This window comes from Ornithorhynchus anatinus, chromosome 3 (assembly GCF_004115215.2).
Source record: "Ornithorhynchus anatinus isolate Pmale09 chromosome 3, mOrnAna1.pri.v4, whole genome shotgun sequence".
Classification (NCBI taxonomy): domain Eukaryota; kingdom Metazoa; phylum Chordata; class Mammalia; order Monotremata; family Ornithorhynchidae; genus Ornithorhynchus; species Ornithorhynchus anatinus.
Window position 1 is genome coordinate 50,118,313 of NC_041730.1, and position 25,821 is coordinate 50,144,133.

Here is a 25,821-nt window from a genome sequence, read left to right on the forward strand (position 1 = left end):
GTAGGGGAGAGGGTGTGCTCGGGCAGAGACACAGAGGCTCAGGGAGAGCTGAGGCCGGCTATGGGATCGATGGATCGATAGCTGATAGACAGGTAGAGAGATGGGCGTGGGGGGGGGGGAGGGATGCGGCGGAGGAAGAGGAGGAGGAGGGCTTAAGGAGGGAGGGAGCAAGTCCAGCCATCATCAACCGGGCCCCTGTCCGGTGGGGAAAGGGAACGACGGGCAAGGAGGCCCGGGGTCCCCGGGGAGAGAGGCCCACCGCCCGGGTCCGACGGATCCCCGGCAGCTCAGGAAGCCACCGGTGGCATTTGCCGAGCGTTCACCGTGCGTGCTAAGCGCCTAGAGCCCTGCCCTGACCTCCTCCCACTCCCCGCGGGAGGCAGAGCCCGGCTTCCTCCGCAGCCGCTGACCCAGAGTCCTTGGGAGAAGGGCGGGCAGAGGGACGGGGCCGAGGGGGTCTCCTCGGAGCGGGGAGGTGGGCCGACTCGTTTTATTCGATTGTGTTTATTGAGCCCTTACTGTGTGCGGAACACTGTACTCGACGCCTGGAATTCAACGCTGAAGAGACAACCCCTGCCCACACCGGGCTTACAGTCTAGAAGGGGGGGGGGGCGGGGGGGAGACAGACCCTGAAACAAGTAAACAGACATCGATGTAAATAAAGAGAATTATAGATATGTCCGTATATACGCGAGCGCTGTGGGGCGAAGAAGTTGGAGGAAGAGAAGGGGTGGTCGGCCGAGGGCAAGGAATTCCATGGGCAGGGAGTCCGTGGCCCGGTGCGGTTTCCCCAGGCGGCCGAGGAAGGCGAGGCTCGGCCGGCCTCCTCCGTGAAGCCCCCTCTGCTTGTTTTAAACGGTGAGCCCCGGGTCGGACGGGGCCCCGCTTGTCATCTCACTTCTCTCAGAGCGCTCAGCACAGAGTTTGGCCCAAAGCCTTAACGGATGGAATTGGAAAATTAGCATCATCGTCGTCGTCGTGTGCGTTCGGGAAGAGAGGAACCTGGGCAAGGTTTCCTCCAGATCAACGGTCAACTGTGGAGAGAGAGAGAGAGAGAGAGAGAGAGAGAGAGTATTGGGTATATGTGGTTTTACATGGACACATTCGTGCGTCCGCATATACGTCGAAGGGTGTGCGTACGTGTGTGTGCGGGGAGATGGGTTCCCCCTCAAGGCTCTCCTCAGCTCTGACTGTCATAACTTTCCGGGTCAGTCTCTCCGGTGGACCTCTCTCTCTCTCTTTTTCTCCCTCTCTCCGGTCCCTGAGATGGTCCCCGTGTCCATGTCTACGTGTCCTCCGGGGCTCTGCGCCTCGGACACCCCGGGAAGCGTCAGGAGGGACGATTCTCCGTCTCGCAGCAGCCGCAGTGATTACGGGCCCCGACCTCCCAGGGGAGGGGGCCGCCAGGAGGTGTTCTTGTCAAACACACGCGTGTGCACAGCTTTCCTGATAGGGCTTCGCGCGTGCGCCGAGTCTTGCGGGCCCCTACCTCCCAGGGGAGGAGGCCGCAGGCTTGCCGAACACACGTGCTCCTTCCCATGGGTGCGCACAGCTTTACCCGTAGGATTTTACACGCGTGCAGAGTCTTACAGGCCCCCACCTCCCAGGGGAGGGGGCCACCGGGAGGTATTCTGGTCAGACACACGCACGCCCGTTCGCCTGCGTGCCCAGGGCTTTACCGATCGGGCTGCGCGCATTCGCAGAGCCTTACGCGGTCCCCAACACGCAGAGAGTCACACACGCGTGCACGCACACATACAGTCTCGGGCACCGGTCGCTCCGGGTTTCGCATCTCATTTTTCACATCGTCCCGGCCCGCCCGATCTCGCACCCTCCCGGCTCCTTCGTCCGCTCCGTCGGATTTACCGAGCGCCCACTGCGCGCTTTCCCAAAGCACGATCCGGCAACATCGGACAACGGCGGGCTCACGGTCCGGGGGCGGGGGGGGACGGTCGACGGAACCGGGCGAGCGGACGGGCGTCGACGGCAACGGCGTCGACCGACGGCGTTCTAGATCCGTGCTCGCCGCTGATAGAATCGTCCCTTCCGTCGTATCGACGGAGCCCTCGCTGGGCGCGGAACAGCGGACTAAGCGCCGGGAGAGTCCAACCGGGCGACGGATAGAGACCATCCCCACGCGACGACGGGCTCGCGGCCTAGACGCGGGGAGACGGACGGGGAGGCCAAGCGAGCGGACCCGGCGCGTCCGGCGCGCCTTCGGGTGGTTCCCCCGTATCGGCCGGCCCCGCGGGCCCGGTGGGTCCGTTCCGCCGTCCCGCTTACCGACGCGGCGTCGCGCGCGCGGTGTCCCCCGCCGTGGCCGGCTCTCGCCCGGAGGGTGGCCCGGCGTGGCGCCTCGCCCAGGGTGTCGCGCTCCCCCGGGGTGTCGGCCTCCCGGGGGCGGGCGCGGTGTCACGCACAGTGTCCCCCGCGGTGTCATCCCCCGCGGACCGCCGCTCCCGGCTCCGCTCGGCGAATGACAGCGAAGGGGCCGGGCCGGGGCTGCGGACACTTGTTGCGAAGCCAGAAGGAGGGAAAGAGGGAGCGGGAGGCGGGGAAGGAGGGAGGGAGGAAGGGAAGGAGAGAAGGGGACGGAGTCACCCCTCGCCCCTGCGGCCCCGTCCGTCCGTCCTCCCCGCCGGGCCCCGGACGCCCGGGTTCCCCGGGGATTCCGAGGGCCGGGACCGGGACAGGACCAGGAGCGGCGAGGGGAGCCGGTCCGGACGATGGGGGAGAGCCCGGGGGCGGCCGCCCGCAGCCAGCCGGTGAGTCCGTCGGGCCCGGGAGGAGGTCGGAGGGTGGACGGGCCGGCGGAGAGGGAGGGAGGGAGGGAAGGACGAAGGGAGGGAGGACCCTTTCCCCCGCTCCGCTCTCCCCTTCCCCACTGACCCTCCTGGTCACTTCCCCCTGCCCTCCCCGTGTCCAGCCTGTCTACCTCTGTCTGCCCCCCCCCCAACCTGCCCGTCTCCGCCTCCCTCCCTCCTTCCCATCTCTCGCTCCCTCTGGGTCTGTCTCTAAACTCTGCATCCGTCCGCGTCTGCTGTGCAACTCCTGCTGTCCAGTCCCTGACCCCCAGCCTCCAGCCCCCGGCCTCCACTTCCCAGCTTCCGGTCCCCGGCTTCGGCCTCCAGCCTCCAACCCCCAGCCTCCAGCCTCCGGTCCCCCGTCTCCAGCCCCCCCCCCATCCCCCCCCCCCCAGCACCGTCTCTCCTCGTTTCCGCTTTTCTCCATTCCCTCCATCTGTCTTGCGCTTTCTGTCTCCCGGTCCCTCCGTGTCTTTGTCTCTCCTCTTCTGGGCTTCTTTTGCTCTTGCTCTATCTCTTCATCTTTCCCTTCCGTGCCTTTCAGACCGTCTCTTTCTCTCCGTCTCTCTCAGATCGTCTCTGTCCTGCGGAACTCCCTCCCTCTTTTCTGTCTCTGCATCTCTCACTGTCTCTGCCTCTCTCTGTCTCTGCCTCTTTTCCCCCTCCTTTTTCCCTCTTCTGGTCCTCCACTGCCCTCTTACCTCCGCGGCCCGCAGTGTGGAAGTTGGAGAGCTGATTGGGAAAGTGTGTATGGGGGGGGGGGGTGTTGCCTATGTGGGTGTGTATCGGTCTGTGGTGGGGGGGGGTTGTGTTGTCTATGGGTGTGTGGTCTTCTCTATGTGTGGGTAGTGTTGTCCGTGGGGGGTGTGAGTGTCTACCTGTAATATCATCTATGGGGGGGATGTCGTCTGTGTGTATGAAGTACTGTTCGGGGAGGGGGGACGGGTAATAGGCGTCTATGTGCACAGTGTTGTCTGTGTTTGGTGGGGGGGGGGGATGTGTAGGTGTTGGGTGGAGGGGTGTGAACTGTCTTGTAGCCCGTGAGCGTGGACGGATTCGTGTGTCTGTTCCCGTGTGGACGGGTGTATGTGCGAAGGTTGGAGCGGGGCCGGGGGGTGCGTGCGTGTGTGTGTGTGTGTGAGAGCGAGCGAGAGAGCAAAGCCCTGACCCGATCCCTCCCCGGCTCTTCCCAGCAGGCGGCCTTCTCTCCTCCACCTGGCCCCCTGGCCCGCCCCCCGCCGCCCGGGCCCCCCCCCCGGGGGGCTGCGGCTGGAGGCCGTGATGGAGACGCTGCAGAGGCAGCAGGCGGCCCGCCTGGCTCAGAGGGCCGGGGGCCCCCCTCCCCACCCGGCCTCCCCGGCCCCGGCCGCTCCGCAGAACCACCGGGCAGCCAGGCGGGCGCCCGGGTTGGGGGGTCCCGCGGAGCCGCCCACGGGCGGCGTCCCCGGCCTCCTGCTGCCCCTGCCCGGCAGGGCCCCGGCCCTCTCCCCGCCGCGACTCCAGGAGGAGGAAGACGAGGAGGAAGAGGAGGTGGAAGAAGAAGAAGAAGAAGAAGAAGAGATGCTGGAAGAGGAGGAGGAGCAGGAGGAAGAGGGGCCCGGGATAGGCCCAAAGCCGCCGAGCCCAGGCCCCCACCGGTCTTCCCCAACCCAGTCTTCCGGCCTCCAACCCCACGAGTGGACATACGAAGAACAGTTCAAGCAGGTAGGGTACGGGCAGATCCCCGCGGAGGGCGGAGGCGAGAACCCGGGTCTTTCCCCAACCGGGGCCGGACGCGGAGAACCCCTCTCCTTGCCGCCGCCCCCGGCCACGACTCGCCGGAGGCTAGTCTGCCCCAACTCTCGCTCTCCTCCCTACACCCCCCCCCCCCCACCCGCTGCCCGATCTGCCCCCTGCACTCTCGGGAACTGGGGCGGCGGGAAGCCCCGGGGGATCAGCAAGGGGTCGGTTCGGTTACCCAGTGCCCCGGATCCCTGCCCCGCCGTTCCCATTTCTCCGCTCCCCCGTTCCCTTCTCCATCCCCAGGTATCAGGTCTCGCCGCCGACCGCCCTCTGGCCCCCAACCCCTTCCTGCCCCTAAGCTGGCCTCCTCTCCTAGCACGGGGCGGTTCCCGCCTCTCCCTTCCCTTCCCCCCACCCTGACCGGGGTCCGTGGCTGGACGGCTGGACGCGTCCTCCCTTCCTTGCCTGGGAGAGCAGCTGCTAGGGGGAGGGCGGCTGAAAGGCAGGGTTTCGGGGCCAGTCCAGAACTTTCCCTCCATTGGGTTGAAGGGCGGGACCCGGCCGGGGCCGGGGGCGGGGGGGGGGGAGGGAGGGGGTCAGCGGGCGGGCTACGGGGCCGGAGGTGTTTTCTGTCCCCTCTACCCCCAGAATTGTTCGCAGAGTCAACCGGGGGCTGACCCCAAGCAGAAGGGACCGGGAGATGGGCTGGTGCCGGGCTTCTGGGACCGGGGAATCTGCGTCAGCCCACGCCGAGATGAGCCGTGGAGAGGGTGGGCTTCCGCCGGGGCGACCGGCGCCGGGGGCTGACTGCGCTCGGGGCGGACGGTGGCCCCGGCCCGGCCGCGGTCGGGGTGGCCGGCGCCCCGGCTCGGCCCGAGTCGGGTCGCCTCCGTCGGGGCTCGGTCTGGGGCCTGGGTTTGGCCGCAAGCCGGGGTCGACCGGGTCCGGCCGGGGGCCGGGGTCGGCGGCGTCTGGGGCCGGGGGCCGGTTCCCGCGCGGGCCGCCGGGGGTTCGGAGGAAGCTCCGGCCGTCGGCTGGAGGATCCCAGCCCCGGAGAAGGAAGAGGCGACTCCGGAATCCCTCACCTCTCCCCTCACCGCTCTGGCTAGCCTTGGCGGTCGGTCAGTCGTATCTGTGGAGCGTTTGCTGTGCGCGGGGCACTGACCCCGGCCCTCGGGAGAGGACGGTACAGCAATAAGCGGGCACCTCCGCTGCCCGCAGCAAACTCACAGTCTAGAGGGGGAGACCGACAGGAATATAAATACATACCATAAAGAAGAGCGGCGGGGAGGGGAGGGAGGATGGATAAAGGGGAGCCGGCCAGGGCGACGCCGAAGGGAGTAGGAGGAGAGGGAAGGAAGGGCTTAGTCAGGGAAGGCTTCTCGGAGGAGATGTGCCTCCAATAAGACTTTGAAGGTTGGGGGGGAGGGGAGAGTCACTGGACCTGGTCCCTGTGGGTGGGGAGGTGAGAATACCTCGATGCCCCGCGTGCTCTCCCCCGAGGCAGGGGGAGAGTTTGGGGCCCGGGAAGGGGGGGGGGGGGGCCCTGGTCCCCGAGGCGGGGGAGGTTGTCGATCACCCCAGACTCTCCCGGAGGAGGGCTCATCCATCGGCCTTCCCGTCATTCACTCGGTAGTATCTACGGAGCGCTTACTACGTGCGGCGCACCGCGCTAGGCGCCTGGGACGGACGGTTCGGCAGCAGACAGAGCCAATCCCTGCCCGGTGACGGGCTCCCGGTGTCCCCACCGGACGCGGGGTGGGGGTGGGGGGAATCTAGCCTTCCAGCCAGCCTGCGCCCCGGCAGAGAGGGGAAAGGGGGGTGAGAGGGGAGGGGGAGGTGAAGCGGGGATCGCGGGTCCGAGGAGGAAGCGGGACCTCTGCCGGGACCCCCGGACAGAGCCCGGGGTAGTGCAGAGGGGCGGAGACCCAGCGGCGGAGACAGAGGGGCGCCCGACCCAACTACGGAGTCTCTTAGAGAGGCAGGCGGAGGCCAAGGGCAGCGGAGAGCCAGGGATGGGGGGTGAAGATGGGGGTGGAGAGTCGGGGGCTGGGCCGAGGCCCCATCTGTTCGGTAAACACCGGGGCGGGGCCGCTGGACGCCGGCCATTTAACCCTTTCCCGGTGCCACGTTCGCACCGGGGTCCGGCCCGGGACCCCGCGGGGGAGGCCGAACTCCCGCTCCGGGCCCAGATGAGGCCTACCGGGCCCTCCGCTTAGCACCTCCGCCTCCCGGCGCACTTCACGGCCCATCGCCCTCCTTCCCGTCCTGCCCCGCTCCGGCCGGACTGGGGCGGGAAGGGGAGCGGAGGGTGGGGGTGAGCGCCGCTTCTCCCGGACCGGGTGGGGCGGGGGGCTGGATCCCGGGGGTTGAGCCCTAGGCCCTCCCTACCCCTAGCCCCACCTCCCCGGCTGTCACCGTGACCTTCGTTGTCCTCAGCTGCAGCCCCAGGCCCGAGCGCCTTCTGCGGACGGACGAAGTGGGAGCGGTCCCTGCCCTTAGGGGGTTTACAGTCTAACACTGCGTGTATTTAGGGAGAATGAAGAGGGTAAGCGGATTCACCTCGTAACCACCCGGGCAGGCGGAACGTGAACCCGCGAGGTAAAATAAACCGACCCACACACAGAGCGCTAAGGGAGGCTGCTTCGTTGCCCCGGGCGGGAGGGTTAATCAGAGAGCGAGGGCGGCCCCAGGTCCGCTGCGGGAGCTTCTCAACGGGAGAAGGGATGCGGTCACTCGCTGTGACCTCAGGCAAGTCACCTAACTAACCTCTCCACGCCTCGGTTCCCTCCTCTGCGAAACCGGGGATTCGCGCAGTCGACCGTATTTACCGCGCGTTCACCGTGCGCGGGTAAGCCTCGGCGGTAGTAGCAGCACGGCAGTATAACAGACACGGTCCCCGTCCACCGCGAGCTCGCGGTCGACGGGGATCCGGGACCCGTTCTCCCTCTTACTTAGATCGCGCGCCCCGGTGGGGCCGGATTATCTTGGATCCACCCCAGCGCTCGGGACCGTGTTTGGCCCACGGTGAGCGCCGAACAGATACCGTAATCATTCTCGTTATTATCGCCATTATTTGGCGGGGGGGCGGGGAGGGAGAAGGAGAGTGTTCCAAGCAGGAAGAAGGGCGGGGGCGATAGGTCAGACTCTAGAGGGGCCGGTTTTCGGGGTTTTCCACAGCGCGGTCTGGTTTTCCGTTGGTCTGCCCCCCGTATTCCCAACCCGGGACCGGATGCCTTTGTGCCCGGCACTTTGGTTTTCAGACCCGAGCTACTCCCCGCCCCAGCTCCTGCCCGGCGGCCCCCACGGCGGCCCCTCTGACCTGCGCCTAGAGTCCACGTGGACCGGGGAGAAGAGCGCGGTGTCTCTGGAGCAACTGGGGAGACCGGGAAAACCCCGGAGAAACACTCCAGGTTTGGAAGAGTCTGGGCTGAATCGGGAGGACTTCCGCAGAAGCGGCATCCGAGCGACAGTCTCGCTCTACGCTCCACACCCGGCGCAGCGTCCCGGGGGGCCTGTTTTGGGAGTGCCATTGCTGGCCGCTCTATCGGAGCCCAGGCAGTGGAGAGCGGACTACAGCGAGGGAGTCAGCCGGGAGACGGGAAGAGGGCGGGCCGGGAGGGAGTGAGTGGGAAAAGAGCCCCGAAAGAACCCATCCCGTGGGGCCGGGGGAACGGTCGAGCGGTCGTTCTTTGCGCTTCGGCTTCTCGCTAGAGTCAGAATTGAAGATTCGGTCAGATCCCACTTCCGTGGGAGAAACCAGGGAGGGCGAGGCGGTCATCTCGCCTCGTCCGACCCCGGTCCGTCCCGCGGCCACTTGATTCGAGTGCTCCGCTGGGCGCCGAGGGGCGGGACGGAGGCAGGGGAGGACGCTGACCCCTGCCCTCGAGAGACTGACGGTGTGGAGGGGGAAATACGTGCACGCGCATCCGTAGCGGGGGCCCTCCCTACCTCCTGGCAGAGACCACCCCTCAGATCAGCGGGCACCCCGGCTTAGGGCGGCGGGGAGAAGAGAGGAAGCCGCGGACCGGTGAGCCGGGGCCCGGGTGGGCGGGGCATCCCGCCGAGCTACCCCTGGATCCCCGGGGCTCTCTGGGTAGAAGGTGTGGGGGCGTTCCCGGCCCCCAGCTGCTGTAAAGGCTCCCACTGTCTCCCGATGTCTCAGCGTTGGGGCGGGGGCCGAAGAGTAGCCTGGTCCCGACCCTTCCCCTCGCGGCGGACGGCCCGGGGGCCTCCGTCGGTCACGATCATCTAGTTTCTGTTAGGAGCTGGACCAAGCCCAGAACGGCGTCTCCCCCTCTCCCGCCCACACCCGCAAGCGCGCGCTTACCCCGAGTCTCCCCTGCCACTCACCCCGAGACACCCACGGTCACAGACTGTCCCACGGGCACGCTTTCCCCAGATCACGTAATGGAAGCAGCGGGCGGCCTAGTGGAAAGAGCCGGGGCTTGGGAGTCCGAGCGCCTGGGTTCTAATCCCGGCTCTGCCGCTCGTCCGCTGCGTGACCTCGAGCGAGGCACTTCATTCGTTCGGCAGTGTTTACTGAGCACTGACTATGTGCAGAGCACTGTACTGAGCGCTTGGAACGGACAACCTGGCAACAGATAGAGACGATCCCCGCCCGATGACGGGCTCACGGTCTCATCACTTCACTCCCCGGTGCCTCAGTTCCCTCATCTGTAAAACGGGGATTCGATCCTACGCCCTCCTACTTAGACTGCGAGCGTCACGTGGAACAGGGATGATTTCGTACCTACCCCGGGGCTCAGTACGGTGGTTGGGGCACAGTAACGGGTACCGTGATTATTATTACTGCTTGGTTGGCCGCACTCCAGCGATACTCACCCAGACCCCAGTCACACACTCACAGAGTCACGCGCTCGTACACAGGCACTATCCCTCCCCACCCCGAGTCAAGCGCGCAGACCCCCCTCTCCCCAGGAAACGTAGACGGTCACATACGCCCTCAGAGACACCTGGAAACTCACACAAAAAGTCCCAAACGCACCGTCACGGAGTTATTCGGGCAGACCCGCCGGCCTGGGCAGGTGGCAGTCGGGCTGGGCGCCGGTCTCCCCGGTCGTCGGCCCCCGCGTCAGAGTGACCGACGGGCCCGCGCTCCCGGCTTCCGACCGACCGATCTCATCGAAACTCGGAGCCGGTCGGATGATCAAGCGGAATCGGTCGGCAGGAGGAGTGAAGTGGGGCGTCATTTGCGGGTCCTCAAGACGTTTGCAGTTGCCACTGGCCGTAGTCACCCCCAAGGGCGGGATAAGCTGTGTCGGGCGGGCCCGGGGCAGACGGCCCCGTGGGCACCGAGTTGGCTTGAAGGGGGCCGGGTTATTAGCCGGTCGCATTAAGGAGTGTGTGGATCTTCAAATCAGCTCGTAGGTAAATCCAGTGCCATCCGAAACGTTGGGTCGGCCGGTCAGTCATTCTAATTTATTGAGCACCGGCGAGTGCAGAGCACCGTATCCGAGCGTGACCTAGTGGAACGAGCACGGGCCCGGGAGTCCGGGGGCCTGGGTTCTAATCCCGGCTCTGCCGTTCGCCCGTTGGCGATGATGATGAGGATGGCACTTGTTGAGCGCGCCGGGAACCGTTCTAAGCGCCGGGGCGGAGGCGGGCTGGTCAGGTTGTCCCACGTGGGGCTCGCAGACCTCATCCCCATTTGACAGCTGTGGTAACTGAGGCCCAGAGAAGCCAAGTGACTGGCCCGAGGTCACGCAGCTGATAAGTGGCGGATCCGGGGTTAGAACCCACGACCTCCGCCTCCCAAGCCCGCGCTCCTTCCGCTAAGCCACGTAGGCGACCGCCTGACTTCTCTGTGCCTCAGCGGGGCCCAGAATTGGACAGCTGTCCTTCCTCCCCACCCCTGCTAGACAGTCAGTCCCCCGTGGGACAGGGACGGTGTCCGACCCGATCGCCCTGCAGCTAGCTACTCCAGCGCTCGGCCCAGTAAACCCTTAACGAACACCACAGTTGTTATTGGTATTTGACGTGACACCCGGGAGCGCACGGTACAGACGAAAGACCCGTTCACAGTCTAATGGGAGAGATAGGGGGATACAAGTTGTTATTATCATCGTAACCGTGGCATTCAGCAAGCACTTGCCCTGTGCCAGGCGCTGAACTAACCGCCGGGGTGGATACGAGCCCACGGCCCGTAATCCCCGTTGGACGGGTGCGGTAACTGAGGCCCAGAGGAGTGAGGTGACTCGCCCGAGGTCACCCAGCAGGCAAGTGGCAGAGCTGGGATTTGGAACCCAGGTCCTTCTGATCGCCACGTGCGTGCTCTATCCCCTAGGCCACGCCGCTCCTCCCAAGTTATACACGTGTAACGAGGAGAGAAAGAAAAATATTAACTGATAAATGCCAGCGTACGGGACTAAGCGACGAACGAGCAAATACATAAACGGCTACGCAGATAGAATAGAGGTATTCGGAAATGTTAAAGCTGCCGTTGGAATGGCATCGTCAGCTCGCGTTTAAATTCGTCGGGGAACGTCTCCCGGAGGAAGGCTTCAAATAGGGGGAGGGCTGCGACTTGGGGGAACTGAAGGGGGAAGATTTCTAGGGCGGGGAAGGGGCCCGAGCGGTGGGTCGGAGGCAGGGGAATCGTGAGCGAGGCACCGTAACGTGGTTCACGCGGGAGGGGAAATGAGCGCGAGCTGAGGTGTGGGAGGCGAAGAGAGCGGACGTGCGAGGAGAGCACCGGTGGAGAAGCCTGGAAGCCAGAGGTCGGTCGTTCCCATCCGACGTGGAGAGAGCCGGGAAATCACTGGCGGTTTTTGGAGAGCAGGGTGGGGCGCCCTCAACTCCGTTTCAGAAGGACAATCCCGGCCGCTCGGTGCGGGATGGACCGAGGCGGGGAGGGGCTGAAGGCAGGAAGATCTGTAAAAAGGGCCGTTGCGGGAATCCAGCCCGGAGACGGACGGGAGCTGGGACCAGTGCGGTGGCCAAAAGTGTGGTGAGCGAGGAGAGCCGTGGGCGCGGGTTGATAGCGGAGCGGTGCCCGCCTGCAGCTTCCCCGGCGGGGTCCCCCGGAACCAGGCCCGAAGAGCCCGACTTCTCCTCCTGCCGTCCACGATTCTCCCCCACGGCTCCGCCTCTGTTTGTTTCACAAGTAATAATAGTCTCCAGGCCGGAAGCTCATCTCTAGACTGTGAGTTCGTCTCTAGGCCGGAAGCTCGCCGTGGGCAGGGAACGCGTCTGTCGTGAACGTGAGAAGCGGCGTGGCCTAGCGGGGCGAGCACGGGCCCGGGGGTCGGGGGGGTCACGGGTTCTAGCCTCCGCTCCGCCTCTTGTCCTCTGCGTGCCCCCGAGCGAGTCGCTTAACTTCTCTACCTCAGTTCTCTCATCTGTAGAATGGGAATTAAGACCGTGAGCCCCGAGCGGGACGGGGACCGCGGCCAATCCGATTATCTTACATCTACCCCGGCGCACAGCGCCCGGCGCAGAGTCAGCGCCGAACGAGAACCGTAATCATTACTACAGTTAGTAACCGCTCCGTTGTACTCTCCCAAGTGTCTGGTCCAGTGCCCCGCGTCTTGTGAGTGCTCAAGAACACCGCTGATTAACTACTGGATAAAAAATGGGGCTCACAGTCTGAGCGAAAGGGAGGATGGGTTTTGCACCCCCGTTTCACGGGTGAGGAAACTGAGGTTCAGCGAAGTGAGAGGCCGGGCCCGAGATCACGCAGAGGGAAAGTGGCGGAGCCGGGATCAGAATGCAGGTCCTCCGACTTCAAGGCCCCGCTAGGCCCCGCCGCCCACCTGTAACGGGCTCTCGGCTCCGCGCACAGGAAGCGCTTAGCGGATACCGACGTCGTTATTCCGTCCCGGGAGCGAGCCGGCTGGGGAATGGGGGTCCCCCGGCCACCTGGAGAGTCGTGGCTGGGACCGCGGGGGACCCCTACCCAGCCTTCCGCGGGGAAGGCGTGTTTGCCCGAGGCCCCGCCGACGCCGAGGGGCGGCGGGTGACAGCAGGACCGGCCCCGGCTGGGGAGGAGGTCTCACCCCTTTCTCCCCCCCCCCCCCCCCCCTTCCCAGTTGTACGAACTGGATGACGACCCCAAGCGGAAGGAGTTCCTGGATGACCTGTTTGGCTTCATGCAGAAGAGAGGTAGGTGGAGGCCCGAGCCGTAGAGCCCAGACGCCGGGGCTGCCCACGCCGGCAAGGCGAGACTCTCCCGGGGCCATTCGAGAGACGGAGAGGCCGCCCCTCCGACCCCGGCTCGGGGACGATTAACCCGCCCCGCCTTCCGCGCCCGGGATTAATTAGCAGCCGCAGGCCTGGCAGGTTAATGAGCCGCTGGTCGATGCGGGGGGAGGTGGGGGTGCGGGGAGAGGGGGAGAGGGGAGGAAAACGGGGGGGAAGGGGTCGGGGAGGGCTCGGTTCGGCCAGGCGGAGGGCGAAGGGAGGGAAGAGAAGAAAAGAAGGGGGAGAAAGGGCAGGGCGGACGGGGCTTCCCGACGCCCGGGCCGGGAGCCCGGCGGACGGTCTGCCCCGGCACCGCCGCAAGGCCCGGGTGTCGGGGGGCCCTGGCTCCCCCCGGGATCCCGACCCCCGGACGTGGGGTCGGCGTGGCTCGGGCCTGGGAGAGGTCGAGCGGGGAGGAGAAGGGTCAGGGTGGACCCCCGCCCCGTCGGTCCCCCCACCCGGGACGGGCCCGGACTGGGTTTGGGTTCCCGCTTCTGGGGGCCTGAGAGGTGGCGGGGGGGGGGGGGACGGGGAGGGCGGGGAGAGGAGGCGGGAGTGGGCGGGATGGGCGGTTTGATAGTCCCCGATGGAGGTGCGGGGGCGGTGTGCGTGTGTCTGGTGTGTGTGCGTGTGTTTCTGCTGTTCCCTCCCCCCGGAGCAGAATGAGAGGCGACAGGCTGAACCCGCAGCGGGAGGGATCGAGGTCAGACGGAAGGACTCCTCGGAGCCTGGCCGCGGGTCTCGTTCCCGGGTACTCCTCAACTAGGAGAGACCACCCCCTCCGTCTAGGGTGGAGTGGAGGGCGAGGGGCGCGGGGAGGTCGGGGCGGGGGGGGGGGGGGGAGGAGGAGGGCCCGGAGGCAGGGGGATGGAAGGCATGACCTCTGCTGGACGGGGCTTGTAGGATTAATGCGGGGGAACCCTGAGTTGCCCGGGGCGAAGCGTGCGGAAGGGCGTCGAATCCGGGGCTGCTTTTCCCCGCTCCTAGATTCAGGGTCTTCCTCGGCTCCTAGGTTCGGGGGGGGTCTTCCTTGGACCTCATCCGCTCTTTCTCTCTCCCTCTCCTCCCTTCCTTTCCTCTTTCTCCCTCTCTCAGTCTTCTGTCTCTGTCCCCCTCTCTCCGTTTCTGTCTCTCCTGGAGTTAGTTGAGGGTCATCTTTTCCCCGCCGCTAGATTCAGGGTCTTCCTCGGCCCTCATCCGTTCTTTCTCTCTCTCCCTCTCCTCCTTTTCTTTCCTCTTTCTTCCTCTCTCGATTTTCTCCCCCTGTCTCTCTCTCTCTCTCTCTGTCTCTCCTGGGGCCGCAGAGTTGGGGGGGGGGGGGGGCGTCTTTTCCCCGCTGCTGGATTCAGGGTCTTCCTCGGTCCTCATCCACTCTCTCTCTCCTCCTTTTCTTTCCTCTCTCTCCCTCTCTCGATCTTCTCTCTCTGTCTGTCTGTCTCTGTTTCTTTCTCTCCAGGCGCCGCAGAGTTGGTGGGGGGGCGGCGTCTTTTCCCCGCTGCTAGATTCGGGGTCTTCCTCGGGCCTCGTTCACTCTCTCTCTCTCCCTCCTTCTCCCTCTCTCGATCTTCTCTCTCTGTTTCCTTCTCTTCCCCCGGAGCCCCCACTATAATTACCGCCCTCCCCAGCAGCCTCTCCACAGATAAAGTCGCTGATTAACATCCCCCGGCCTCCCTCCCGCCCCCGCAACGTGCGGCTCCCCTGCCCACCAACTGACCGCCCCCCTCGATTGGCGGCCCCAGACCTGGGGGGGCAGGGGACGACGTGGGGTGGGGGTGGGGGGGCGGCGGGAGGGGCTCGGGGCCGCGTGGAGCCCGGTCCCGGGGGCCGGGGAGCGCTCTCCCGCTCGGAGCCTCGGTTTCCCCTTCTGAGGTGGGGCCGGGAGCCGGAATTCTTGGGTCTGGGTCTCCGGGGCTAGGGGTCCCGGCCTCCCCGCCGGGGCACCGCCCCCGGGAGCCCCCCGACCCCCGCCCTGGCCGCGGGGCCCGGAGCCCGGGGAAGACGGAAGATGAACTAGGCCTCCGGGGCCCTTCCCTGGAGGGGGCGGGGGCGAGGGGCATCCCACGGGGCCGATAATCCCCCATTAATCAGGCCGGCGGCTAATTGTTCGGGCACAAAGGCGGCGGCGGAATGGATCGGAAGGCTCGGTGCTGCCCATCGCTCAGCCGGACAGCCGCTTTGTCACCGCCGCCGCCGGGGGAGCGGGGCCGGGGGCCGCGGCCCGAGGGAGCGGAGGAAACGCCGGGATCCGCGGCCCGGCCGACCTCCCGGGTCATCCGGCGGGCCGGCTCCACCCTCCCCACGGAGGCCCAGTCGGGGGAGAGGGTCGTGGCTCCCAATCCCCGTTCCGCCGCCTGTCCGCCGGGCGACCTCGGGCCGGTCGCTTCCCCGCGCCGGGCCTCCGCTGTCTCATCTGGAAAATGGGGATCGAGGCCGTCGGCCCCACGCGGGACGGGGACCGCGTCCGACCCCGTCGGCCCGTATCCCGCCCCGGCGCTTAGCGCGGTGCCCGGCACTTAGCCGGCGCTCAACGAATGCCGCCGTCGTCATTATCGGCACCCCCGCGGCGGCCCTACCCCGTGCCCCCTTCTCCCTTCCTTCCTTCCTTCCTTCCGTCTGGCCTCCCGGAGTAGTCCTCGGTCGACGAGTCCGTCGGCTGGATTTACTGACCGTCCACGGTGTCCGAAGCGCTACGCCAAATGCTCGGAAAAGCCCGGGAGAATCGCCCGCCCCGCCGGGAGCCCGGGGTCTTCAACCCCGACCCCGTCGGCCCCCGCCCCCGCCCTCGACACCCCTCCCCTCGGACGGACCCCTCCCCGTTCCGCCCTCCCTCCGGCCGCGACCGTCCTCCCCCACCTCTCCTGCCCGACTCTGCCGGCTGCAGGAACCCCCGTGAACCGGATTCCCATCATGGCGAAGCAGGTGCTGGACCTCTATGCCCTCTTCCGGCTGGTGACGGCCAAGGGCGGACTGGTCGAGGTCATCAACAGGAAGGTGTGGCGGGAAGTGACCAAGGGCCTGAGCCTGCCCACGTCCATCACCAGTGCCGCCTTCACCCTGCGGACTCAGTGAGCGGGGGCCGGGGGGGCCGGGGGGCGCGGGATCGGGGGCAGCGGGGAGGGCCGTCAGAGTGGGGGCGGGGCAGCCCCGGTAGAGTCGGGTGACGAGTCGGATTCGGGGTAGTGACGGGGTGGGGTGTCGGGCCGGGGTCGAGGCCGGGGTCGAGGGGTCGGGCCGGAGTCGAGGTGGGCCTAAGGAGGTCAGGAGACCAGGCCGGAGTCAAGGAGCGGTTGAGGAGTCAAGGTAGGGTGGGGTCAAGGGTCCCCGGGGGGTGGGGTCGGCGGGTCGAGGCGGGCAGGGAGGGGGCCGGACTCGGTTGGGGGAGAGAGGGCAGAAGAGGGGAGGGCATCAGACCCCAGCGCGCCGTGCCCCCCACCAGGTACATGAAGTACCTGTACCCGTACGAGTGTGAGACCCGGGCGCTCAGCTCTCCCGGGGAGCTGCAGGCCGCCATCGACAGTAACCGGCGGGAGGGCCGGCGGCAGGGCTACGGGACCGCCGCCCCGCTCTTCAGCTTCCCGCCCGCGGCCTCCGCCGTCCCCCGAGCCCCGGCACTGCCCGGCCTCGCCGCCCACGCCTGCGCCCGCCTGGCCCAGACCCGCCCACACCCGCACCCCGTGATCAAGAAAGGTGGGTGGGCTGGGCGTCGGGGGGTGGGGGGAGGGAGGGAGGCCGGATGGAAGGCCCGGTGAAGCGTGGCCAGGAGGCGGAGGGCCGAAGGCCGGGCCTGCGGAGGGTCAGAGCGGGAGGCTCAGAGACAGGAAATGGTGATTTGTAGCTAACTGCCGGGTAGCCCGGGACACACGGAAGCCCCCTCCTCCCCCGGCCCTGCCCCTGCCCCGGGGCCCGGGGCTCTCTGCCTCTGGGGAGCGGGGCACCTGATGCCCGGCTCCCCTCCCAACCAGAGGAGGGCACGGTGTCTTCCCCGGCCCTGCCCGCCCACCTGGCGCTGCCTCCGGCCCCGGGGCCGGCACGGGGCGAGCCGGGGACCGGGGAGCCCCCCGAGAAGAAGGCCGTGCCGATGGCGCCCGAGGAGCCGTTGCGCCCGCCCGGCCTGGACCTGCCTCCCGGTCTCCCGTCTAGGGCCACCCCGCCCGCCGCGGGCAAGGGTCCCGGCCGAGGTACCGCACCCAGCGACGTCCGGCTGGCGGCGAGGTGGGAGGGGAGGGCCGGGAGCAGGGATCGGGGGGGGGGGGGGCCGAGCTGGGCGAGGGGGCTGAAGTTCTCCCTTTCCCCTCCTGCCCTTCTCCGCGTAGAGGAGTGGCAGAACGGGGCTCTGGGGCTCACGGGCGGAGGCGTCGGCAGCGTCAACATGGCCCTGGAGATCAACGGCGCCATCTACACGGGTACGGGGGTGCCCGGGGACCGGGTCCGGGGCGGGGGGGGACGGACGGACGGACGAGAGGCTGTCTACCCGGGCTCCGGGGGGCCGAGCTCGGGTGGGTGCGGGGGCTCGCATCCTAACCGTGGAGAAGCGGCGCGGCGGACGGAGCCCGGGCCCAGTCCCGATCCCGGCCCCGCCACGTGTCCGCCGTGTGACCCCGGGCGGGTCGCTTTCGCTTCTCTGGGCCGCCGTCACCTCACCCGTACGACGGCGGGACGGGGGCCGCCCCGGGGCCCGGCGCGGGTGCCCCGACGGTCGATCCCCGTCACCTTCGCCGAGGCCGGACGCGTGCGGTTTCCGACCCGGGGAAGGGGCCAGGGAGAGGCGGGGACGTGGGCTCTCGGCGACGCGGCCCTCTGCTGTCTCCCTCAGGTGTGCTGTTCGCCCGCCGCCCCTCCGGCCCGGGCCTGGGCGTCGGCGGAGGCGACGGCGGCCCTCGGGGCCACGCCGGTCCCGCCCCTGCCCCGGGGGTCCCTCCCCACGGCCCCGCGCCCCCAGGCGCTCTGCCCTGAGGTGCCCCCCGGTAGTCCGGAACCGGTCCCGCGGAACCCCGGAGCCCGGCCGCGCCGAAGCCGGGGGCCCGGGCCCCGGGCCCGCCGCGCCCGGGAGCCGGGAGCGGGCCCGCCGAAGCGGGGGTGGGGTGCGGGCCGGGCGTCTGGGGACCCGGGAAGGAGGGGAGAGGAGGGAGGGGAGGAACCGGAAGGGGTTGGGGTGGGCTCGGAGCATGAACGGTCCGGCGAGCGGGCGGGGGGAGGACCAGGGCTTCACTGGACACGGAGGGAGACCGCTCCCCGCCGCGTGCCCCCCGCTTTCTGCCCGCCCCTCCCCCTCCCCCCCCCCACCACACACGGACACCCCCCCGACCCCACATTCGCTCCGTCTTCCAGAAGGCCCGGCTCCCCCCTCGCCCTACTCGGGACCCCCTCCCCTCTCCGGGGCAGAGGCCGGGATCCCGCGAGGCAGGGCCCGGGAGGAGAAGCGGGGTCCTCGGCCCCCCGGCCCCGACCCGGTACCAAAGATCTTGCTGCGATACGCCACATCTACCTCACCGGCTGAGGGGGTCCCGGCCCCGGGGCCCTCTCTGGCCCATCCTCCCCCCTCCGCGACCTGACCAAAGATCCTTCCCACCCGCGCCTCTGCCCCGGCCCCGGCCGACCCCGGAGGCCTCCGCGGGGAGCGGGGCCTGCCGTCCCTTCCCGGCCGGCTCTCTGGGGGCGGCTCCCCGGGGGTAGCCCGACCCCGGGACGCCCGGGGAGGGGAGCGGGGGACCGGGGTTCGGGGGGGGGGGGGGGGGACGGGGACGACGACACCCGGAGAGGGCCGCTGGGAAAAATAAAGCTGCCGTGACCCTGATTTTTTTGTCTCTGCCGCCGCCCGCCGCTGACCCCGGGGCCCCACCTCGCCCCCTCGGCCCCGTGTCTCTCTGCGGTTTGGACCTCCCCAGCTCCGGCCCCCGTATTTTCCCCGCAGAAGTCCCCGGGGGCGGGCCGGGGACCCCCCAGACTCCCCTCCGCCATCCGTCTCCCCACCGGGGCCGGTGAGGAAGTGGAGTTAATTAAGCGCCGATGCGGCCGCCGTTAATTAGGAAGGAGGGAGATTTGTGGGCTGGGGAGAGGGGAGGAAGGCTAATGGAGATGTTAACGCTAAACAGACATATCCATCAGCGAGGAGCGTGTGGCGGTGGGGGCCCGATGGACGGACCCCCCCCCCCCCCCGCCCCCCGGCCCGGTGGGCGGGCCCCTCCCCCGACGATGGGAGCCCCCGCCAACCCCGGCCCGCAGTGTTAATTTTCTGCCTCAGTGGCCGGCGGGGCCGGGCCCGGGAGAGGGGCCGCGCGTCAATACGCCGCCGATAAGCCCGGGGGCGGGGGTCCGGGCGGCCGGCCGGAGACGGGCCCTCCGCCAGCGAGGGTGGGCCTGGGGCCCGGGGCCCAGGAGCCGGAGGGGCGGGCCGGGAGGCGGGAGACGGACAGATGGACGAGATGGATAGAGACGGGACGGATCGATGGCGGATCGATGACCGATTGGGAAGCTGGGCTGTGGGCCGGTGACGGACGGACGGTCCCGGCCCGAGGGCGGGACGGGCAGCCCGGCCGGCCCCCCGGATCTCGGGCCACGGCCGACGGCCCCGGGCCCGGCGGTGGACCGGAGGGCTCTGCGGGCCGGAGGCCCGGGAGGGGTCGGGGGTCGGGGGTCGGGGGCTGACGAGACGCAGATTAAGCGACTTCGATCGGCCCCGCGGCCCCCCGGCGCCTCGGGCCCGTCGATAGCGCTGACACCGCCAGAGGCCTCGTGGGCTTCAAGGGCGGCGATCGATGGGCGGTGGGGCCGGCCGCCGGCCGCCGCCCTCCGCCCCCGCGGGGACCGGCTTATTAACGGCGGCCGAGGGGCGGGTGGGGAGAGGCCCGGGCCCTCCCCGCGCCGGCCCCGGGCTTCCGGAGGGAGCTACGCACGTACACGCGCGCACACACACACGCACGCATCCCCTCACCAAGGGGGAAGACCCGGAGCACTGGAGGGAGGGGGGCAGGAGCGCTGCGGAAGTAGGACCCGAGCGCCGGGGGAGAGGGAAGGGGCCCTTGGGGAGGGTGGCTGGAATCCCGAGGGAGGGGAGAGGCGGGCCGGGGCGGGAGCACCGAGGGAAGGGGGCACCGGCGTGGGGAGGACTCTCGTCCCGGGACCCTCGGGGCCTTCTGTGCGCTCGGCGCGCACCGTAGGCGCTCGATAAACGCGACCCGTCGATCGACCCGGGGAGGGGAGACGGAGCTCGGGGGCCGAGGGTCGGGGGGAGGGGGACAGGGCCGGGGCCGGGGTCTCCGGGCCCCGGCCGGAGCCCGGAGGAGAGAGGAGGGAGAGGCCGGAGATCCTGAAAAGGAGGGATAGGTCGGCCCCGCCGGGCCGGCGGCTTCGTCTTCTCCGGGACTGACCCGCTCTTCCCGGGCCCGAGCGCCGGACCGGAAACCAACAGAAAAGGGGAGGAGGAGGGATCTCTGGCCTGGGGAAGAGACACAAAATCACGGCCAAGGGGAGAGGACGGACAGGAGTCCCAGAGGAGCGGCGTGGAGTAGCGGACGGAGCCGGGCCCCGGGAGTCAGAGGTCATGGGTTCCGATCCCGGCTCTCCGCCGCTCGTCTCCCGAGTGGGCTCGGGCGAGCCACCTCTCTCTGCCTCGCTGACCTCATCCGTAAAAGGGGGACGAAGACGGTGCCGGCCAGGGACTGGGTGGGACTCGATTCGCCTGTATCCACCCCAGGGCTTAGTACAGGGCCCGGCGCGGAGGAAGCGCTTAACCAAGACCGCAATCCTCCTTCTTCCCATCGCTCCTCTAGCCCGGAAGTTCGCTGCGGGCGGGGAACGTGACGACCGACTCCCGTTATGCGGTCACGCCGCATCCGTGGGTCGGCGTTCTGTGTTGAGCACTCTGCGCGCGGTAAGTACTCAGTGACTCCGTTGGATCGATTCTCATGCCTACAGGGGAAGGGAGAGGCGGCGATTCCCACTTTACAGAGGGGGAAGCTGAGATGCTGAGAGGCGACTTCCTCGAGGTCACGCGGGCCAAAGAGGGGCTAGAAGCGGGTCTCAGCCCCATGCTCTTTCTAACACTAGACCACGCTGTAGTCCAGCGCTTAGAACAGTGCTTGGCACATAGTGGGCGCTGAACAAACACCATCATCATTGTAAGTAGTAATAAAGAAGCCCAAATATCTCTCTGTGTTTTTATCCACCATATAGCCACCCTATCCACCGTATATATGATGGGGTGACAGGAGGGATGGAGGTCAGACAGCAGCATGGCGGATAGAGCCCGGGCCTGGGAGTCAGGAGGTCGTGGGTTCTAATCCCGCCCCCGCCGCTTGTCTGCCGGGTGACCTCGGCAAGTCACTTCACTTCTCCGGGGCTCGGTCACCTCCCCTGTAAAATGGGGATCGAGACGGGGGAGCCCCACGTGGGACAGGGACCGTGTCCGGCCCGATCTGCTCCACGTACCCCAGCGCCCGGTGAAGTGCCCGGCACAGAGCGAGGCGCCTGACGGATACCCCGATCGCCGTCATTATTACAGCTGGGAGGACCGCCCTGTGAAAGATCTAAGAGGGGAGGGGAGGGCAGGGCAGGGCAGGGCAGGGCTGGACTCGAGGCAGAAGGTCGTCTGCCTGTGAGGACGCCGGGACACGGCTGTGGGGGGTGAGACGGGCCGGCTGAGCTACGGAAGGTCCGGCCCCGGGGGCACCCTACGCCCCAGTTACCCCGTTTATTGAGCGCTCTCCCACGGGCTGGACGCCGTGTCTACCGGGCCAGACACGGTTGTTCTTGTCCCACCCGAGGCTCACCCGGTCCAGTTTATCCCGATTTCGCAGGTGAGGAAACTGAGGGGATTCGGTGACCTGCCCGGGGTCGCACGGTAGGCCAGAGGTGGAGCCGGGACTCCTCCTCTGGTGACCCCGCTCCTCCCAACACACCCAGTCCCTCCCCGTGGGTGCCCCTCTTTATTTGAGGTTTTAGGTCAGGGCGGCCTGCCTCAGGTCCCCGGAAGAGGGGCGTGGAGCCAAATGGGCCAAACAGAGAAGCGGCGTGGCCTAGTGGATAGACCCCCCCCCCCCAGGCCCGGGAGTCAGGAGGACCTGGGTTCTAATCCCGGTCTCGGTACCCGCCCGCTGCCGCAAATCACTTTACCTCTCTAGGCCTCGGTCACCTCCCCCTCGAACAGGGGGATGAAGGCTGCGAGCCCTGCGTCGGACGGGGACCGTGTCCGACCTGATCGACTCGGCGTCGCTCGGCGCGTAGTAGGCGCCGGATTTGAAAAAAAACAAAATGGTGCCCGGGACCGCGTGGACCCGGAACCTCCTCCGGATCAGCGGGCGGGAGACTGGGGTTGAACGGATGCAGGCGACTGACGTGACCCCTCGAGGCTCCCCTGCCCCTCTCTGCCTGAAGCGGGACCCTCGGGGCCTTCTGCGGGCCTCGTGACCCCGGGACCCCCGTTCCCCCGGCCCCCTCCGGCCGGCCCGCTTTTCCGGTGGCGAGACCGAGGCGCGGACGAGGGTCCGCTCCGGGGCCCCGGCCTCCCGCCCGGGGCGGGGCGCCCCGCGGCCCGGGCGCCCCAAGGTGAGCGGCCCCCCGCCCCTCGGGCCCGATGTGCTGGCGAGGCCGTTTTTAATTGTGTCCCTGTCAGCCTCCGGAACAAAGCGGCCACTCGCTCCGCGCCGGGGCCTTTCAAAGAGGCCATCGACCCGGACACAAAGGCTCCCCGGCTCCCCCCGCGACGCCCTTTATCTCCCCATCTGAAGGCTCCTCTCCGAGCCCCCGCTCGCCTCCTCCAAAGTCTCGCTCGGCCTTTCTTTCTCTTCCTTCCCTCTCCCGCCCCCCCCCCCCCCACCTCCATCCCTCTTCCTCCTCCTCCCTCTGCACCCTCCTTTCTCCCCCCTCCCCACCCCTCATCCCCCCCGCTCCCCCGGTCTCCCCCCCCTCCCCCTTTCGTACCCCTCCGGTTCAGGGTGGCCGAGGGCGGAGGCCAACGTTTAGCCTCAGCTCCTTCCCACCCCCGAGAGGGTGAGATTCGAAAGGGGCGGCGGGGAGAGAGGGCCCACGAGGGCCGCCGACCCCCTCCCCTCCGGCGGGGCACGACCTTTCTGCCCCCCAACCGGTCGCCTCCTCCCACCCCACCCACCCCGGGCCGTGAGGCCTCGTTTGGTCTTCCTACCCACCGTCCTCCACTCCCTGCTGCACTTTCTGCCCTCTTCACCGGCCTCGACTCCTTCCCCCCTACCCTTCGCCCCCCCCCCCCCCGCCCCCGGCTCTGCTCTGTTCCCCGTCCCCTCGCCGATCTCCTCTCGCCAGCCCCGGTGGCCCCCGGTCCACCTCCGCCGGTACGCTGCCTCTGCTCCCGGCCTTGTGTCCGGGGAGATCCGGGGACGTGGCTGCCTCGGACCGCCTCGGATTCATCCTCGCCGCTATAAATCTGCCCTTCCTTCCGCTCGGCAACACCGTTTCTCCTCCCTCATCGACTCCCATGCCCACTGACCCCTGCCAACCGGTGGGTCGACCGGTGGTATTTATCGGGCACTCGCCGTGCGCGGAGCACCGCCCCGAGGACTCGGGAGGCTACGACGGCGGCCCGGGAGTCGGAGGAGCCGGGGGCCGATCCCCGCCCCGCCACTTGGCCGCCGGGCGACCTGGGGCGAGTCGCTTCACTTCTCTGCGCTTCAGTTACCCCGTCTGTAAAATGGGGTCTGAGACTGCGGGCCCCGGGGGGGGGGGGAGGGGGACCGCCCCAGGGCTCAGCACAGCGCACGTGGTAGGCACGTTATTATCGTTATCGATCCCGGCTCTGCCCCTCGCCGGCTGCGTGACCCGATAATGACCATGGCATCTGTTGAGCGCTTACCGCAGCCTGATTTACCTTGCACCTACCCCGGCGCTTAGAGCAGCGCTTGGCACACAGTCAGCGCCGAACGGATACCGACTTCGTCATTATCATTATGGTATCTGTTCAGCGCTTACTGTGTGCCAAGCGCTGTTCTAAGCGCCGGGGTAGATGCAAGGTAAGCAGTTTGTCCCACGTGGGGCTCACGATCTTCATCCCCATTTTCCAGACGAGGGGACCGAGGCCCGGAGGGGTTCCCGTGGCTCGCCCGAGGTCACGCGGCAGACAAGCGGCGGAGCCGGGATTAGAACCCACCACCCCCGACTCCCGAGCCCGGCCTCTTTCCGCCGAGCCTCGCTGCTTCTCTAACTACTTCACTTCCTTGTGCCTCATCTGTGATATAGGGATTCAATCCCGGTTCTCTCTCAGTCGGTCCATCAGTGGCATTTACGGAGCATTTCCAGCACTTAGAACGGCGCTCGGCACGCAGCAGGCGCTTAACCGACGCCGTGATTATTATTTACCGTGCGCAGAGCACCGTGCTAAGTAAGCGAGCCCCGTGGGGACGAGGACTGTGTCTGACCTGATTATCATCTATCCACCTCTGTGCCCTGCCCGTGCTTGGCCCATCGAGGTCTTAACGGATATTACGATTATCGGATTCCTCCCCACCAGGAACTAACGCTCTAGTGTCCCAGACCCTTAACGCCCTCCGAAACCCCCCGATCCCTTTCCCCTCTCACCCCTCGCTAACCACCTTTTGACCAATTCAAAACCCTCCTCCAGACTCTAAGCCTGTTGTTGGGCAGGGAACGTGTCTACCAACTCTGTTAGATTTTTACCGTCCCAAGCGCTTGACGCAGTACTCTGCACGCAAGTGAGCACTCAATAAATGCCACCGATGGACTGAGCTGGTGAGAACGCCCCCCCACTTCTCCCCTCTCCTCCCCAGCTCCCTTTCCCCCCCACCCACCCCTCATCCATTCCGTCACCCTTCTCTGCCATCCCTCTGGGTTCGAATCTCAGCTCTGCCGTTTGTCTGCTGTGTGACCTCGGAGCAACTCGGGTTAACTTCTCCGTGCCTCAGGTCTCCCACATCTGCAAGATAAAGATTCCTCCATTAATTAATTAATTAATTCACTGATTTATTCATTTTACCCTTCCTCCTCCTCCTCCTCCTCCTCCTCCTCCTCCTCATCAACAGGATCGAGCGCTCACTGCGTCCAGAGCGCTGTGCGACGCGCTCGGGAGAGTACGACACGGCGGAGTCGGTAGACGCGTTCCCTGCCCACGACACGCTCATTCGTTCATTCGTTTAGTAGTATTTACTGAGCGCTTGCTACGTGCAGAGCACCGGACCAAGCGCTCGGAATGGACAAATCGGCAACAGATAGAGACGGTCCCTGCCCTTGGACGGGCTCACGGTCTCATCGGGGGAGGCGGACGGACGAGAACGAGAGCGATAAATAGAATCGAGGGGAGGAACATCTCATTAAAACGATAGCAGATAAATTGAATCAAGGCGATGTACATCTCATTTAGCGAAGTAAATAGGGTAATGAAGATATATACAGTTGAGCGGACGAGCACGGTGCTGAGGGGAGGGGAAGGGAGAGGGGGAGGAGCAGAGGGAAATGGGGGGGAGAAGGGGGTTTAGCTGCGGAGGGGCGAAGGGGGCGGGGGAAGAGGGAGCAGAGGGAAAAGGGGAGCGCAGTCTGGGAAGGCCTCTTGGAGGAGGTGAGCTGTAAGTAGGGTTTTGAAGAGGGGAAGAGAGCGAGTTTGGCGGAGGTGAGGAGGGAGGGCGTGGCCCAGGGGTCGACGGCGGGATAGGTGTGAACGGGGGACGGCGGGGAGGCGGGCGGCGGAGGAGCGGAGCGTGCGGGGCGGGCGGTGGAAAGGGAGAAGGGGGGAGAGGTGGGAGGGGGGCGAGCGGATCCGCTGCTTCAGAGCCGCTGGTGAGGGGTTTCTGGTTGAGGCGGCCATCCGAGCGACGGACCGAACGGCTCTGGAGAAGAACGATCCCGGCCGGCAGCACGGCGCACCTCCCTTCCTCCCTCCAGCTTAGACAGTGAACCCCAAACGGGGCCTGATCGGCTCACGTGGAGAGAAGCGGCGTGGCTCGGTGGAAAGAGGTCAGAGGTCATGGGTTCGAATTCCCGCCCCGTCACCTGTCAGCTGGGTGACTGTGGGCAGGTCGCTTCACTTCTCTGGGCCTCAGTGACCTCCTCTGTGCAATGGGGATGCAGACTGGGCGCCCCAGGTGGGACCGCCTGCCGACCTCGCATTGTCCCC

General features: G+C 67.4%; 1 protein-coding gene across 1 annotated transcript; it reads left to right on the top strand.

Moving 5' to 3' along the window:
* Positions 1 to 4,085: 4,085 nt before the first annotated feature.
* Positions 4,086 to 17,681, top strand: ARID3C (AT-rich interaction domain 3C). The gene is made up of 10 exons (XM_039911318.1): positions 4,086 to 4,277; positions 4,314 to 4,513; positions 5,175 to 5,296; positions 7,790 to 8,112; positions 12,578 to 12,650; positions 15,610 to 15,793; positions 16,165 to 16,419; positions 16,596 to 16,906; positions 17,042 to 17,131; positions 17,542 to 17,681. Exons 1-10 carry the CDS (start codon positions 4,086 to 4,088, stop codon positions 17,679 to 17,681), a joined length of 1,890 nt encoding a protein of 629 aa, XP_039767252.1.
* Positions 17,682 to 25,821: the final 8,140 nt, after the last annotated feature.